This window comes from Pezoporus occidentalis, unplaced genomic scaffold, assembly GCF_034315485.1.
Source record: "Pezoporus occidentalis ecotype Australia unplaced genomic scaffold, CSIRO_AGI_Poc_V1 ctg15, whole genome shotgun sequence".
Classification (NCBI taxonomy): Eukaryota; Metazoa; Chordata; class Aves; order Psittaciformes; family Psittacidae; genus Pezoporus; species Pezoporus occidentalis.
Window position 1 is genome coordinate 2,935,961 of NW_026913316.1, and position 14,653 is coordinate 2,950,613.

The window sequence follows — 14,653 nt, forward strand, 5'->3', positions numbered from 1 at the left end:
CCTTCCTATGGTTTTGCTTGCTGGTATAATAGCTTTTATATTACTTCTACTTTAAGTGCTTTTATATTTTCTTAATACAGCTGTATTTCAGGTGTTCTGCTTTAGCAGTTCCAACTCAGAGCAGTCTGTACCATCATATACCCATCTCATTTTGGGGTACTTTTTTTTAGCTTGTATGCTTTACTCATGTTTTAATATTGCTATTATTGGTTTCTGTTCATACTAGTGCTAGCAGCAGCAGTTTATCTTTTAGGTAATGTATGATGTTCTTACCAAGGCCATGTTTGTTTTTTTCTTGGTGCAACAGAATTTATTTTGAATAATTGAGGTCTTTTGCCTGAGGACATCAGCCCAGAAAAATGAGGTGAAAAATGTATAGACAAGCTCACGTGCATTCATAATCTTAATTCTGTTCTGAATTTTTGCTAACCTAATAACTTTGTAACATCAGAAGTGTTTTGAGGTCAAGCTCAGAATAGAACTTCTCAAAAAGCTGCCTATTCACCCCAATCATTTTGTGATTGTATGTCTGGAAAAAGAGGCAGAAAAGAGTTTTACAAATAGAACATTAGAAAAAATATCTATTTCTCTCTACTCTCATTCTTACAAATAACTTCTTTTGCTCATAGTTTCCTCTCTAGCAGAGAAAAAAATCATTCTAAATGGTGAAGGTTTCAGAAAGTTTTGAAGTATCAAAGAGTTAGATTATTTCACTGAAGTTCTGGTTAGCCCTGTTGATTAGTCATAAATATATGATGTGTGGTAATGGATCTTCATAATTTTCAGTGTAATCCAGGCTGTAGTGTAAAAGTGGGAATAGGCATATATGTTTGAAAGAGTAATTAAAAAAAAAGAAGGTATGAAGGTATTCATCAGAAACAATACTTTTTAAGAGCTAAAGTGACTGTAATAAGAATTAGTTTTCTTTCTTAACCTGATTTCTGGCAAACAGCATCATGAATGAAGACACTCGCACTGGATTTTAGGTGATTTGAAGAGGGCAGCATGCAAACTATTACCAAAAAAAGTTCAGAGTCAAAGCAGAAAAATGGAAAAACTATTAATAAATTAATAATAAAATTGTATAATTTTATATATACATGCGTATATATAGATACTATATATATAGTATTCACACCCATGTAATAATTCTATAATTCCGATGCCATGATATGATATTCAAGTTTTCAGGGTGTTTTTTTTTTTTGCTCTGTTTCTCAGTAGAGTAGCTGGTCCTTGCTTGCATGCAGCTCACACTGAAATCTATCTGCCACATTTCACTGTAGTATAGATTTTGTGGGATTAACTGGAATTGCTTTCTCACAGAGCTGCAACTTTCAAAATAATTCTAGGTTTAAAAAAAAAAAGGTCTCTATCTGTGAGTGTTGTTTGGAGAATGAAAAAGTGTGAGGAGGGAGTGACAGAGAGGACCTGTTACGGGCTGACCTCAGCCCCCCATTCCCCTGCACTGCAGGAGGGGAGGAAGTTAGAGGAGTCCGGTGTGAAGGGATGAAGTTGATCCTGTGAAAAGGGGGTGTTGGTGGGAAGTGTTTTAGATTTGTCTTTGTTTCTCATCATCCTACTGTATTTTTAATTGGCAATAAAATGAATTTATGAGAAAGCAGCTGGGTGGGCATCTGGGAGCCACCCAAGCTGCTTACATCCTAGTATCATTTTTAAACATACACACACTCTTCTTTCTGTCTCTCCTCCCTCTGCTTTCTCCAGTAACTCACAGATTAGAATTAATATTAAAAATATCTGAGTTCAAATGACCATGACTAGCACAGGATACTGATAGCCTGAATGAACATTGCCAGAAATTATCTAGTTCTTTTTCTCAGAATGTGTCTAGGGAAGAATGCATTGTTTTAATCCACTTGAAAAAATTATATGAGCATTGTCCTTGGAAAGATCTGACAGTGAGACAGAACCTATCTTATGTTACTGATGTGAAGTTTCAATTCTGCTCAAGGAATTGGTTATGTAGGTTCTCAGTCACAACTAACATGAAGGCCAAAAGGATTTCTCTAGCTGGGTTTTAAAAATTAGGACCTCTCAGTTTCCTTTGCCACACAGAACAAGCACGATTCACTGACATGTACTTGCTCCCTTTTTGTAGGACAGTTTGCGTATTGTAAAGCTAAAGTATGGGTATTTATCTCTTTCCTTTTCCTTAGATGCAGACCCTACTACGTCAGGTAACTTTAGGTAGAGCCTTATTCTCTCTGTGAAGATCATGGCAGTACAAATCTCTTTGTGCTGGGAAACTGCTGAAAATTCAGAGCTGAAGTGTACTTCAAGAAAAGTTGTATAGGAAAGTTTTGTTTGATTCTATGAGAGTTTTGGCCTCAAATATCTTCCCTGAGGAGGAAATAACCTTGCTTGCATTGCAGATTCACTTTAAATGTGTAAGTTCCCTCCTCTTCTTTAAATCTGTGCGTTCTGTAATTTTTTGCCCAATTCTTTTAGGTATGTAGTCATTCTGTTTTCAGAGTGAAAGAAACTTTTCTATAGATGAACCTTTACCATGAGTCTTGGGCCCTCTGTGAGTTTTTACGTGCTCCTCGAATTAGGGCAAAACAACCAGGTAATTTCAGTAGGTGTTTTCTATTGGAAAATATCTTTACTACAAGGAAAGGTCACGGAATCTTCAAGAGACTGTCAGACTATTCAGAATGTCACTATTTAAAGCTCACAATGTATTTCAAACTTATTTCTTGAACTGTGTGAATACCTAGAGCTGAAGTGTGTATCACACACCAATATTGTGGAAAAATGCTAAGCAAATGTTAGTGCCATTGAATTATTTTAAAATAAAACATATTCCTCCCTGCACTTTAAGGCAAATACAAATCCAGTGGTGTTTTTTCCTATGAAGTTCTTTTTTCTTCCTTTCTTTTTCTTTTTTTTTTTATTGTGGTAGAGATTATCCTTTATTTCCCCCCTCAAGAATACTGTGACATCTTTATTTTGACGTACATTACACTTAAAATAGCAAATTATTTTTGAGGTTGTGGAGCGGACTTTGCAGCTTTGTAGAGGTGCAGTGAGAATTGCCTGATTAATGTTTCAAACCCATTTCACTATTCACAAGACAGTAAAAGCAATGAATGAATGGACTTTCATCCAATTCTAAAATTCTTCAGTACTCCAGGCATAAGCTAAGGGGGTTTCCTGTTATAGGCTACTGTGCAGGAGCTGTTCCTTTTCTATAGTGGATATTGAAAATGTTTACAATTTTTAACCTTTCTTCTGTTCTTAGACAAAACTCCCTTTGATTTTGGTGTGTTTTTTCTATAGTAAAAGCTCTGGGATTTGGAACACTGCCTTCAAAGGACTCTCTTTAGCAGAAAAAGCACAGGAGATTTTTAAAGAAACTATTCCTAGTAATAAAAAAATCTTTTGTTGCTTTCTATTTATAATGATAACTTAGTATCCATATAAACCACTGTTAAAAAGGTAAGAGCTATAACATACTCATCAGAGGACAAGTTGTTAATAAGGTATAATTTGATGGGGGAAAAGCTGATGTCTGCAAAAAGAAGTAAGAGCCTTGTGGCTGCATAAAAGTGCGTTATTAACAGTTGCACTGGGCATCCTGTTGAATGAGTTTTATTTATCATGCTTTTATAGTTACCTCCACTGAGCTTTCAGCTTCTGGAAGAAAAATGCCAAAGTACAATATTGTTCTTCCAATGTAGCAATCAAAAGGTTTCTAAACCAAAAAAAATGGAAAAGAGGCTCAGGAGGAGGAGGACATTACACAGCTGGCTCAGAAATAAATTTCTCCAATTTGGCTACTTGTGTGAGGTTGTTACTAAAATTTCTGCGTGTCACTGAAATTTAGGAGATACTTCTTCAACACTCAAGGGCTTTGAGTCTAAAGGTTGAGTAGAGCTTTCTACAACTGTTCTGTGTCTTCTGACATATGAGGTCAGCAGGGAGGAAATAGGAGGTAAAAGTTGGAGACAAATTGTTGAAGATATGACAGTGATGATGGTTTCAGTAGCTATCTGCTTTTCCAAGATTCCTTATTGATGTGGAATGAGTTAAGCACCTTTCTGTATAACAGGGGTATGTTTTCTCTGTAAGCAGCTGTTCTATTGTCTCTGCAAAAACGGCCAATTATGACTCATTTGGATCTGAATGTTTGTATTCTAGAAATCTGATAGAAATGACACAATCATTTCACATAGCTAATACTAGGTTGCCAGATGTCATAGACCTCCACTAATGAATAACACGAATCATGTTTCACACATAACCTGGAGGTGGAAAGCTCCATGCGTTGCTGATGTTACTCCAGACTGTTCACTTGTGTCAAAAAAAAAAAAAAGAGAAAAAATGAACTAACATTAAAGCTTTATCTTCATGATGAAATTGCACTTAAAGTTGTGTTATAAGGCCTCTTTGTTCCCACTGCTCCTTCCATTGCAATTGGACTATGAGATGTTCACATGAAGACTTTTTCGTATTCTGAGCAGAAACACTGCTTAGTCCTGTTTGTCTTTCTCAGCCTAGGTTTCTGTATAATTTAACAATGCAGCTACAGTCCAGTCATTTTCCTAGTAGCCATAGGTTCAAGCTTTCCTGTTTTAATAAGCATCTTTTGCCCTTTGTGTTAATGGAATATTTCTGAGTCTGCTCTTCTTTTGCCTGTCTCTGTAGCTCAAATACTATCTGTGTGCCGATGGCAATAGTTTACGTGCCTCTTTTTATTCTTCTCCATACTCTCGCTATTTTGTGTCTCAGATTATCTTAGTGTTTGTCAAATTAAATTCCCTGAGTGATCTATGAGTTTGTGCTGTCATCAACCCTCTTGACAACTTTATGGAAATTTGGTGGTGTTTTTCTTATTGTGTTCCATTTTGCCCTGGCCACTTTCTGAATGTCTTATATATCTCCTCAAGTGGAAAAAAGAAAACTTAATTTTTATTTTCCAAAATCACCTTGTTGGTCAACTAGTTTTAGTAGAAGAATGTAGAAAATATCATGTTTGTGTCTCTTTGCTGTGGAACCATTTCTGTCTTCACTGGCTTTTCACTGGACAAACTGCGTAAATTGGTGGTTCTTACACTTCCTCTGTTAGCATTCTACTTTCTTTCTGCTTTCATATGTCTAAGATCTTTAATGGAAAAACATATACCTGTTAAAATTCCTCCAATAATTTTTGTCTCTTTGCTGTCTTGTAAGATGTTATTTTAAACTAATTAAAAAAAAAAAAAATTATTGAAAGGTCACTGTAGTGTTTTCTCTAAAACAGAATCAACCCTGCAATCACTAAAACTTGATGGCAAAACTATTTGAATAAATAAGTAAAAAAGACATAAGAATGTTTCCTTTTTTTGAAGTATCAGTTTTTCAGTATGACTTAAAAGGTGCTATAAATTTCATCCTCCACCATATCTCTCAGCTTCATCTAGTTTTGTGAGGTCATACCTGGAAGCTATAATACAGCTGCCTTTCATATCCCAGAGGCAAGATATAGTATGTGGGCTGTAACTCTCAGAAATTATTTCAGGAAAGTTTTTGATTTACTCAGTCTTTTGAAGTGTCGTACCTTCCTTGACTCTCTGTGGCTGAAAGGTAAGGAGGGCTGATTGCTGTGCCCCATGGCATCATGGCTGTCTTGAATAGCAAGTTAGCATGGAGCAAGATGGCCCACATTCTAGTGCCTCCGACTTGTTTGCATTACGTATTTCTTAGCAGCAATGAGTAGGTCTACAGAAAAATAAACTCCATGCCTATGCTCAAGGTTCAAACCAACCATTTTGTAGCACTCTGGTGTGAGGGTATTATTTTTTTTCACTTACTTTGTAATTTAAACTATGGGGTTGAGGAGTATGAAGTTACATTGAACTACCTTTCCCTTCCTTGAAATAGAGAATCTTGACATTTCTCATCTGCACCTAAAAGTTTAAATCCATGTCTGTAAAAAAAAAAATAAAATGTTGTTTTCAAAAGGTCTTGGAGACTACCAAGGTCAATCTTATTTGCCAAAAAGCAGCAAACACTTTAAAACTCAATGTGCTAACACAGATGTTAAATCTTAAAGGATTCACATATAGTTTATTCAATACATTAAGTTTATGTAGTATAATTTCAGAATGTGCATTAAAAATATGTTATGAACTCTTATTCCTACCTGCTGTGTGGCTGCCAAATTTGGTAATGTAAGAACATTTTGTTGTTTTACCCCTTCAGCAGAATTCTGCATTTGATTTTTAAATGTCTATAAAAACCTGTAAAAGCCTCAGAACACTGGATTAGAACATTTAAAACTTGAAAGTCACAGTGCAACAGTTTTGGTTTTTGTTTTTTAATAACTCTCTGGGAGCAGGACTAAAAACCCTTTTTCTGAACTTCCTTCTGAGAAGCTGCTAACTTCCGTCTTTACTAAATATAAACCAAATGGATGTTTTGTGATATTTAGGAATCTTTGCAGAAGGCAAAGGAGGAAATGCACAGGTAGATGGGTAAGTGGCAACTGTGAAAGTTCAGTCTTGGGCAGAGTCCTGTGTCATTAAAGTCAGTGAAGTAGCCCAACACTGAGGGTTTGTGAAAGTCTTAGTAACTCTAAATTCTTCTTCAATATGCTTAACCTGGTATTTTATTTTTATCATATTAATTCTGTCAGTTTTCAACAACTAAATGTTTGCATAGCCAATAAAATAAACTAATTAAAACTTTGGTTCCTTCATGAATTGGCAGGGTATCTACTTCTCACTTTTTTATATACTTCAGGCCAATATATTTGAAATAAAATTAAGTTGACATCAGCTCCTTGAAGCCATATAAAGCTTCATGTGTTATTTGGTTTAAGTATGAAATTATATATCTATCAGGGGATCTCAGTTCTTACTGAATTCCAAACCCTGGAAAATTTGGGCATTATTTGATGTTTAATGTCTTTCACAGTGCTTACTTTATAAGAAACTGTAATTTTCTAACTGTAGATGAACAGTAAAAGCTGGTTCTGAGCAAATGAAAACACACATAATGTCATTCCCAGGAGAACTGGCTGTTATATGTGGTAATCGGTGGCAAAATACTGGAGTGACTGTAGCCAATCAGTAAAGCTGTCCATACGGTGTTGGAAATCTTCTACAAGCTGCTGGTTTATCACTCCGTATGAAAGCCTAACCAGGATGCCTTTAGTCCCCAGAAACCAGCTTTTCCTTTTTGCTGAGCCAAAAGGGAAAGCTGTATTAAAAGGAAGTCCCTTTTTAATATTTTACTTTAGATTTTACTCCAGTTTTTCCCCGCAAAGGATGATCCCTCTCCAAATCTGTTTGCAAGATGGGCAGCTCAAGCAATAATGGCTGCAAGGCCGTGATTCTGTAAAAAACAAGGAAGATGGTTCCTGTGAAGTATGGAGAGATAAATCTTTCTTAAGTGACTTTACATGTTTCCCAGAAGCAAGGATGTCATTATACCAAAGCATGCCTTGAAATTTCTGTTAACCGTCAAAACCACCACTAGCCCTGTGGCTACTAATTTGTTGCTAATGTCTTGCCGGTATACTTCTACGTGGCTACATTTTTTCTTTACATTTTGGATCCTGACACCTTCTTTATGGCCTCTTTAAACTCAGTTTTTGGACTTCAGCATACATGCTCATTGAGAGCTAATTAGCCAAGCTGCAAGACTCCCTTGCTAAACAAGTCACAACATTTTGAAGCCATTCCATTGCTGGACTGATGTGAACAATAAAGTGATATTACTCATGTGTGTTGACATGTATTATTACGGTTATTGCCATTATACCCCAACTCCCCTGAGTATTGTTTAAATACATGATATAATAGATGAAAGCAGATAATTAAAAAAGAAAAAAAGGAAATATCATGTAGTTGTTAATTTCTGCATTGTGTAATTAAACCATCTTCTTTAATGTTATTTTTTGCCAGTATCTAATTAGTGGAGCCATCTGCCTAAGAAATGCTGGACCATCTGTCTGGAATACTGTTGTGTTCATTTTTTGGTTCTTAACTAATTAACTTCTTTCTGTATGAAATGTAATAGTGCATTCTGTTTCTACAATTCAAAGAAGTTCATATTTAAAAATACATTGGAATGTATGCCTGTCTACATGTATATGTTATGAGTATCTGTGTAGGTATAGGAAGGAACATAGTTCTTTCAGTAGATTTGATTGCACTTACAGTTTCCACTGTACTTACAGTTTCCACTGTAAGTGAAAGCCACTCATTTGTTTTTGTTGACTGTAAGTATAACTAATATATATCTCACTGAATACGTTGTAATTGCCCAGTCATTCCTTGACTGTGTTTAAACTTCTTGTCTGCATTTACTGGTTAAAGTTATAATTATAGAAGGGAGCTACATTAAAGTTAACTACTTAGAGTTTTGATTTCTTTGCCTTTTTGCATTTTGGAATTTTTTATGAAGATCATAGAATAATTTAGGCTGGAAGTGACCTCCAGATGTGTTGCCTTAAGACTTGCTTTGCTGCTGCACATTGGGCATGAAGAGAACCCTTTGACACTTATTTCTTCAGTGGGAGGGTCATGTGAACATTATTCACTGCTTCTACACTTCCCTTGATTCTCTTTTAGTGTTCTTTTAAGGTATTTGGATAAATCACATCGCATTGGAGATTTTCTTTTGTTTTCTGTTGGAGCTTATTTCTTTGCATTGATGAGGTTTGCCTGGTAAAGACACAGTCATTTAAATTTTAAGCAAGATTGCTGTTGTTCATCCAGAGAAACTAATGAAATATATTTGTTGTTCAAAAAAATATGACAAATTTTAATACTGTAATTTTTAACTTAACAGATGGGTGTTGAATACATATTTTTCTTCAGTTTGAAGAGAATACTTTCATTATATACCTTCAGTTGGAATTTGTTGGAATTTGTTTCTTCTTTGGTTGGAATTTCTCTCCTTCCACTGTCCATTGAAAATCCCAGGAGAGATTTTATCTGCAGTTTTTGAGGCTCTTTATAAACATCAATGATGTAACTTTTAAAACATGGATACAGTTATTCACAATTGAGCTTTTACAACCAGATGCCTGCCATCAGTTTGAAAGTTGATAGAGTTAACCGTGCAACCAAAGCCGTGTTTTTACTCAGTCTGATTTTACGTCAAATCTATACGGAGCTTTGCAATCTGTATATTTTTTTTTTTTAATTGAAGAAAGCAGTATGTGTTCAAAAGTGAACTGTGACTGCCATTGGAGTACACTGCGTCAAGTTCAAGTTGTACCTGTCGAGTTCAGTCTTTAGAGTCGTCCACACTGACTTTCACAGGGTAAAAGTCTCACTGCATACATTTCACACTGCTCTGCTGGTGACTGTTACATAATTATTTCGGTCTGTTGGAATGCAGTTATGCTCAAGACAGGGAAATTAGAAACAAACTAAGCCAAGGCATTAAATTTGTAGAGGTGCTTGAAAGACCATATTGATAGCAGGATTTGTAAAAGTCATGCTGCTGTAAGTAGCGTCAGGTTGCTGTCAGAAATAGACTGATGTGCTACTTTAAACCCTACTCCTTAACCTGTGCAGCTGCATTCTTTGTGGAGATGCATAGAAGTAGCTGATGTACTGCTACCCATCCTTACTTTCTCTAGCACAAACATTCAAATCTCTGTTTCCTTTTTCCTCAGAGTGAACAAACTTGAGTGCCTATAATTTGGTTTGATAAATTTTGTCACCAGTTTAAGTAGAATTATAATATTAATTAAAAGCAGTACCCAGAATGCTGAAGGTTGTATTTTGCCATGTGAAAAATGAAGCTGCTTCTTAAGAAACGTTGTAAAGAAAAAATCCTAAGAGGATAAAATTTAGCTGTGTCGGCTTTCATGGTGAATCAAATATTTGACATGGTGTGCATTTCATATTTGCACCACACATCTGAATGTCATGGAATTATCAGCAAACAGGATCAAGCAGGAGAATATGTCAGTTTAATGGAAGCAGTGCATAACAGTAACATCTCTGAGTAAACATGGTTTTGCACTTGCTTTTTTAAATAACACATTCTGTATGTGTCTGGTCTTTCAGAATTTAAAGTCTTCATTTTCTACTGACAAAAAAACACGTTGTTATTTTCTATTGGGCCTTTTTTTTTTTTTCTTTATGTGCTGAAGATTCAGGACACGTTTTTTTCCACATTGAAATGACATTTAACTTGAGGAGGTTTATACCTGTCTTCCCCCTGTATATTGCCAGTAGTCTGTGTTAAATATCTGAATTTCCATTTTATGAGGGGCTCTCCCAAATTTCCTGAAAGACAGAAAAAAATATTAGCTATATATAGCAACAGTTTTCTATAATGGTTCTTTTCATTTAATCAGCAATAGGACATATGTATGCATTACTGAACTACACTGGGAGACTTAGGAACCAAAGTACAAGTCTGAAGCACTCAGCTGTCTTCAGATGCTGTTGTAACATACCTCATTTGCAGCCTGCTCTGTTACCGTCTCCTCCAGCAGTGGAACCCGGGGCTATGGGACGATAAGTACACTTGACTTCAAAGGTGGCACTTAGTTTTGTCACCAGTGTGTCAGCACTTATTTCTTGCATGTCCAGACAGTATTACTCCTTTGGCATATGTTGTCATGAACAGGGGAGAGTTTGCCATTTGGTTAGCTTGCAAGCATATGCGTTTATATATAGTTACAGTAGTTTATTCTGTTTTGTTTCTTCTATGTGCTGTTAACTATGGTGTCCATAAATATTACATAATGTTTTAATATACCGTATCTTTATTTAAATCTATGCATTTCACGAATGTCAAAGAAAGAGAAGAAAGTTTATTTTCAGTTATGCTAATAATGGTATTAGTGGTTTTCTGATGTGGTGGTAAAATTATTAATATTTAAGATTTGAGAGCTCTAGCCAAGACATTTATCCTAACTGAAAGAATATTCACCTAAAAGCTAACAGTCTGTAATTGTTTCCAAATCACCACTTCTGAGTGAAGGTAATATTGGGTGTGCCACTCCTGCAGGCTCCACCAAGAGCCATATCTCTGTATTGTCACATCATTTACTTTTTGGTTCCTTCTTAGAAGTGTGGCAGTTGGCAAGCTCCTTAAGGAATCCATCACTACAGGGGGTGGATGCCTGACTTTGCTAACACTGAAATTACTGTTTTTCTTCACCTCTTTCTGTTTTGTGTACCAGTATATAGGCTGAGTCTCTATGATTATTTGATGGAGAAAAAGGAACAAAAGGGAGATGCTGTTGCAATGTTCTCTGTGATCAGGCTTAATAAAGCCTCTGCCTGACTTGTCCTAAATTTTACTTGTGCTAGTAGGCACTTGGAGTCCCCACATTTTCCAAGCATGACCTGTTTGCAAAGATGTGTTGTATGCTTTTCTCAGAACTTGAAGAATTGTCACTTTTGGCTTCTGAGTTTCCTACCTCCGAAGTTTGTTAATTCTCTTCCAAAACTGTCAGGGCCTGAGAAATGTACTTAATTTGCTTGGTTTGTGATACTTTGCAATTTTTGCATTTCACGTCCTCCTTCAAATTACTCTTTTGCTATGGACTTAGAGCCAATTGAAAGCTGTCACTGAAAATTGATTAATTGATAAACATTTTATCTTTAATCCAATATTTCTGTCTTCTTTCTTCTTTGTGTTTGGCGTAGTCTTCTCAGTTTTGGTAAGGACTTCCCTTCAAACATTCCTATTGAACACCTGTATCCCACTAAGTCTTTCTACTCTGACCTCCTACTGGTAACTAATTCTGGCATTTCTTCAGGCGTCTGAATTTTTTTGGTGTTGTTTAGAAATAATATATTCAGTTCTAGCTAGGTACTTGTATCTAGCACAGTATAGCATATAGCTTCTGTGTGTCCTAAGGGATTGGTTAGGAATTTACACTGGTTACCCAAAAGCAGTCTTTTGTACTGTGATCTCCATTACTTTTTGCACTGCAGAGTTAGAAGAGTTAAGTCATTGGCTTTTTGTCTGACACAGTGCTGCTTTTTCATCTAACTCGGTATGAGATTTCTTTCATGCTGCTAGATACAGTTTGTTGTAAACACTTAAGGTCATTCACAAATGGATTCTTCCAGAAGTTTTTGATATATTCCCCAGTATGCTGTTCATCTGTAAAAGCAAATGCTGTAAATAGGCAGGTTTGGGGTGGAAGAAGAGAAATAATGGCATTAGTTTTCATAATTCAGTTTTTCCTGAAGTGAAAAAGTCAAGGAATACTGCATAATATACTCTGAAGGCATTTCCTCCCCTATTTTAAGTAGGCTTTCACCCTATTATTTTTATTAATTATAGAGTCTGCTTCCTACAAATATAGTCTCCATTAAAAGATGGGTACAAAACATTACCTATATTAAATCTGAATGAATGGTCTTTCATTATTTCCTGATAAATAAAAATGAAAAAGCTGTGGTTTTAATAAATAAATAGCATTGATTAGTTTAGAAATGTCAGTTCTTCCCGATAAAACATGAAGTGCTTTGTGGCATTTTTATCTAAAGAACATATGGATGTACACTGTCAAGGTGAAAGAATACAGATTAATTTAAACTGCACTCTGACTACACTGCTTATACAGGCATTCAAATATGTACATGTGTTAGCACATAAACACCAAGCATATGACCTGCTCCACTGAACAATAAAGTTTGTAAGTCATAGCTGGTGAATGTTAAATATGGAAATAATTGGAATTAACTCATGCAGTGAAACTTTAGTAATGCAGACTAGGTGTTACAGTTCTGACATAAATCTGTTGAAGCAGAGACAGCTCAGAAATAAGGATAAATTGCTTCTGCTTTGCTGTGCTCCATTTCACTGTTGTCTTGTGTGTGTCTGCCTGTTGTTCCTTTCTCTGAATGAATGTTTTAGTGCTGCTGCTAACTGCTGCAGTCATACCTTGAGAAACTAAGATCTCCATTTGATGCTTGAGATAAATACTGCAGATATTGCAACAGCGCACACTTTCCCACAGTGCAAGTTCTCTCAGCAAAGCTGACCTCAGGTGCTGTGGGGGTGCATCCCAACTCTACTGGGGAGAAGAGTTCAGCCTTTCTCTGTGTTCTTAACTGCTTTCTTTAATAAGACTGAATAAAAGTGGCTAAATAGCATCAAATGTGACTGTGGTTATTTGTGCTATAGCAGTAAGTACAGTGAATCATGGGGATCGCCAGCTTCACTTCAGATTAAGATACTAAAAAACATCGACAGCAAAACTACATTTCTAAGGAGAAAAAGCTTATAAGGCAGTTATGGATAGAGTCACCCGCAGCTAATCATCAGTGTTCCTGCAACAAGTTTCTCAAGCATGGGCTTAGATAGCTCTGAGGCTTATATTTCTGTGTTCCTTGCACTTCTAACTAATTCCTATTTTTTGCAGGCAGTGGAATGGCAATGTGATGAAGCTACTAAAAGAGCCTGTTACAGCAAAGGCAAATCAAAGGTAAGCATGAGACAGCTGTTCTGCTTTAATAAAATTTAAATGTTAATAGTAGGTGTAATTCAGTGTATAAATATGTACCTTATGCATTTTTACTGTATCCCTTTTTGAAGAGAGTTGTAGGAAAGGAGTCTGACACTGATGTATAAACCAAGGAATAAAAAGGAATATAGGGAGTATGGGGTGAGAAGTACAGTCATATGATTCTTTTCTGAAACGATCAAAAACTTTAGTTTCCAACAATTTACTGTTTTGACTCTGCAACATCTCATGCATAGTGGCCTGTATTCTCATTTCATTTTTAGTGCTGTAAATCCCAAGTAACTGTGTAATTAGTTTGTAAAATCCTCAATTTATTTCCCTGTGTATTAGATGCAGTTTTAGGAACTTTTATTTTTTCATATCTGCTGACACTATAAAGAACATAATATGAAATTCACTAACTTTTTATATGTGGGACTTGATACATTTTTAGTATTCAGAACGAATTCCTTATATGGCCAGTTACAATTTCTTTTATTGAGCACAGGTAGGTGTAATGGATCCTGCATCAAAGAACCTGTATTCTTTTGTGGCTGTCCTAAGCTGAGGTTAGTTATTGAATTAATCATAGAATCATAGAATGGTTGGGGTTGGAAAGGACCTTAAGATCTTCCAGTTCCAACCCGCCTGCCATGGTCAGGGATGCCACACACTAGACCATGTTGCCTAAGGCTGTGTCCAACCTGGCCTTGAACACTTCTTTGGTCAACCTGTTCCAGTGCCTCACCACCCTCACAGTAAAGAACTTCTTCCTTATATCTAATCTGAACTTCTCCTGTTTAAGTTTAAACCCATTATCCCTTGTCCTATCACTACAGTCCTTGATGAAGAGTCACTCCCCAGCATCCTTGTAGCCCTCCTTCAGACACTGGAAGGCTGCTATGAGGTCTCCATGCAGCCTTCTCTTCTCCAGGCTAAACAGCCCCAACTTTCTCAGCCCATCTTTGTTTGGAGGTGCTCCAGTCCCCTGATCATCCTCGTGATCCTCCTCTGGACTTGCTCCAACAAGCAGTTAGAATTGCATACAATTTATTTTTGTGATTATTATACTATTTAATAATTAAAATTAATTGAGATAAAACGTAAAGGATAAGCACATCAATAGTGATAACTGCAAAAGAGCACACTTGCTTTCAGGACCCAAGTTCAATATAACACGTCAGTATACATTATTGATGTGCAAAACTCAAA

The 14,653-nt window shown here is 36.1% G+C and overlaps 1 protein-coding gene across 11 annotated transcripts in view; it reads left to right on the forward strand.

Moving 5' to 3' along the window:
- Positions 1–14,653, forward strand: part of SEMA5A (semaphorin 5A) — an 844,194-nt gene that overhangs the window by 166,922 nt on the left and 662,619 nt on the right. For all 11 annotated transcript variants that reach the window (XR_009963244.1, XR_009963245.1, XM_062610854.1 and 8 more), the window contains one exon: positions 13,361–13,423. Coding sequence is in view for 9 of the 11 variants with exons in the window: in XM_062610854.1 (XP_062466838.1) it covers positions 13,361–13,423 (63 nt within the window). In the remaining 2 variants the exon portion in view is untranslated. The remainder of the gene's footprint in view (positions 1–13,360; positions 13,424–14,653) is intronic.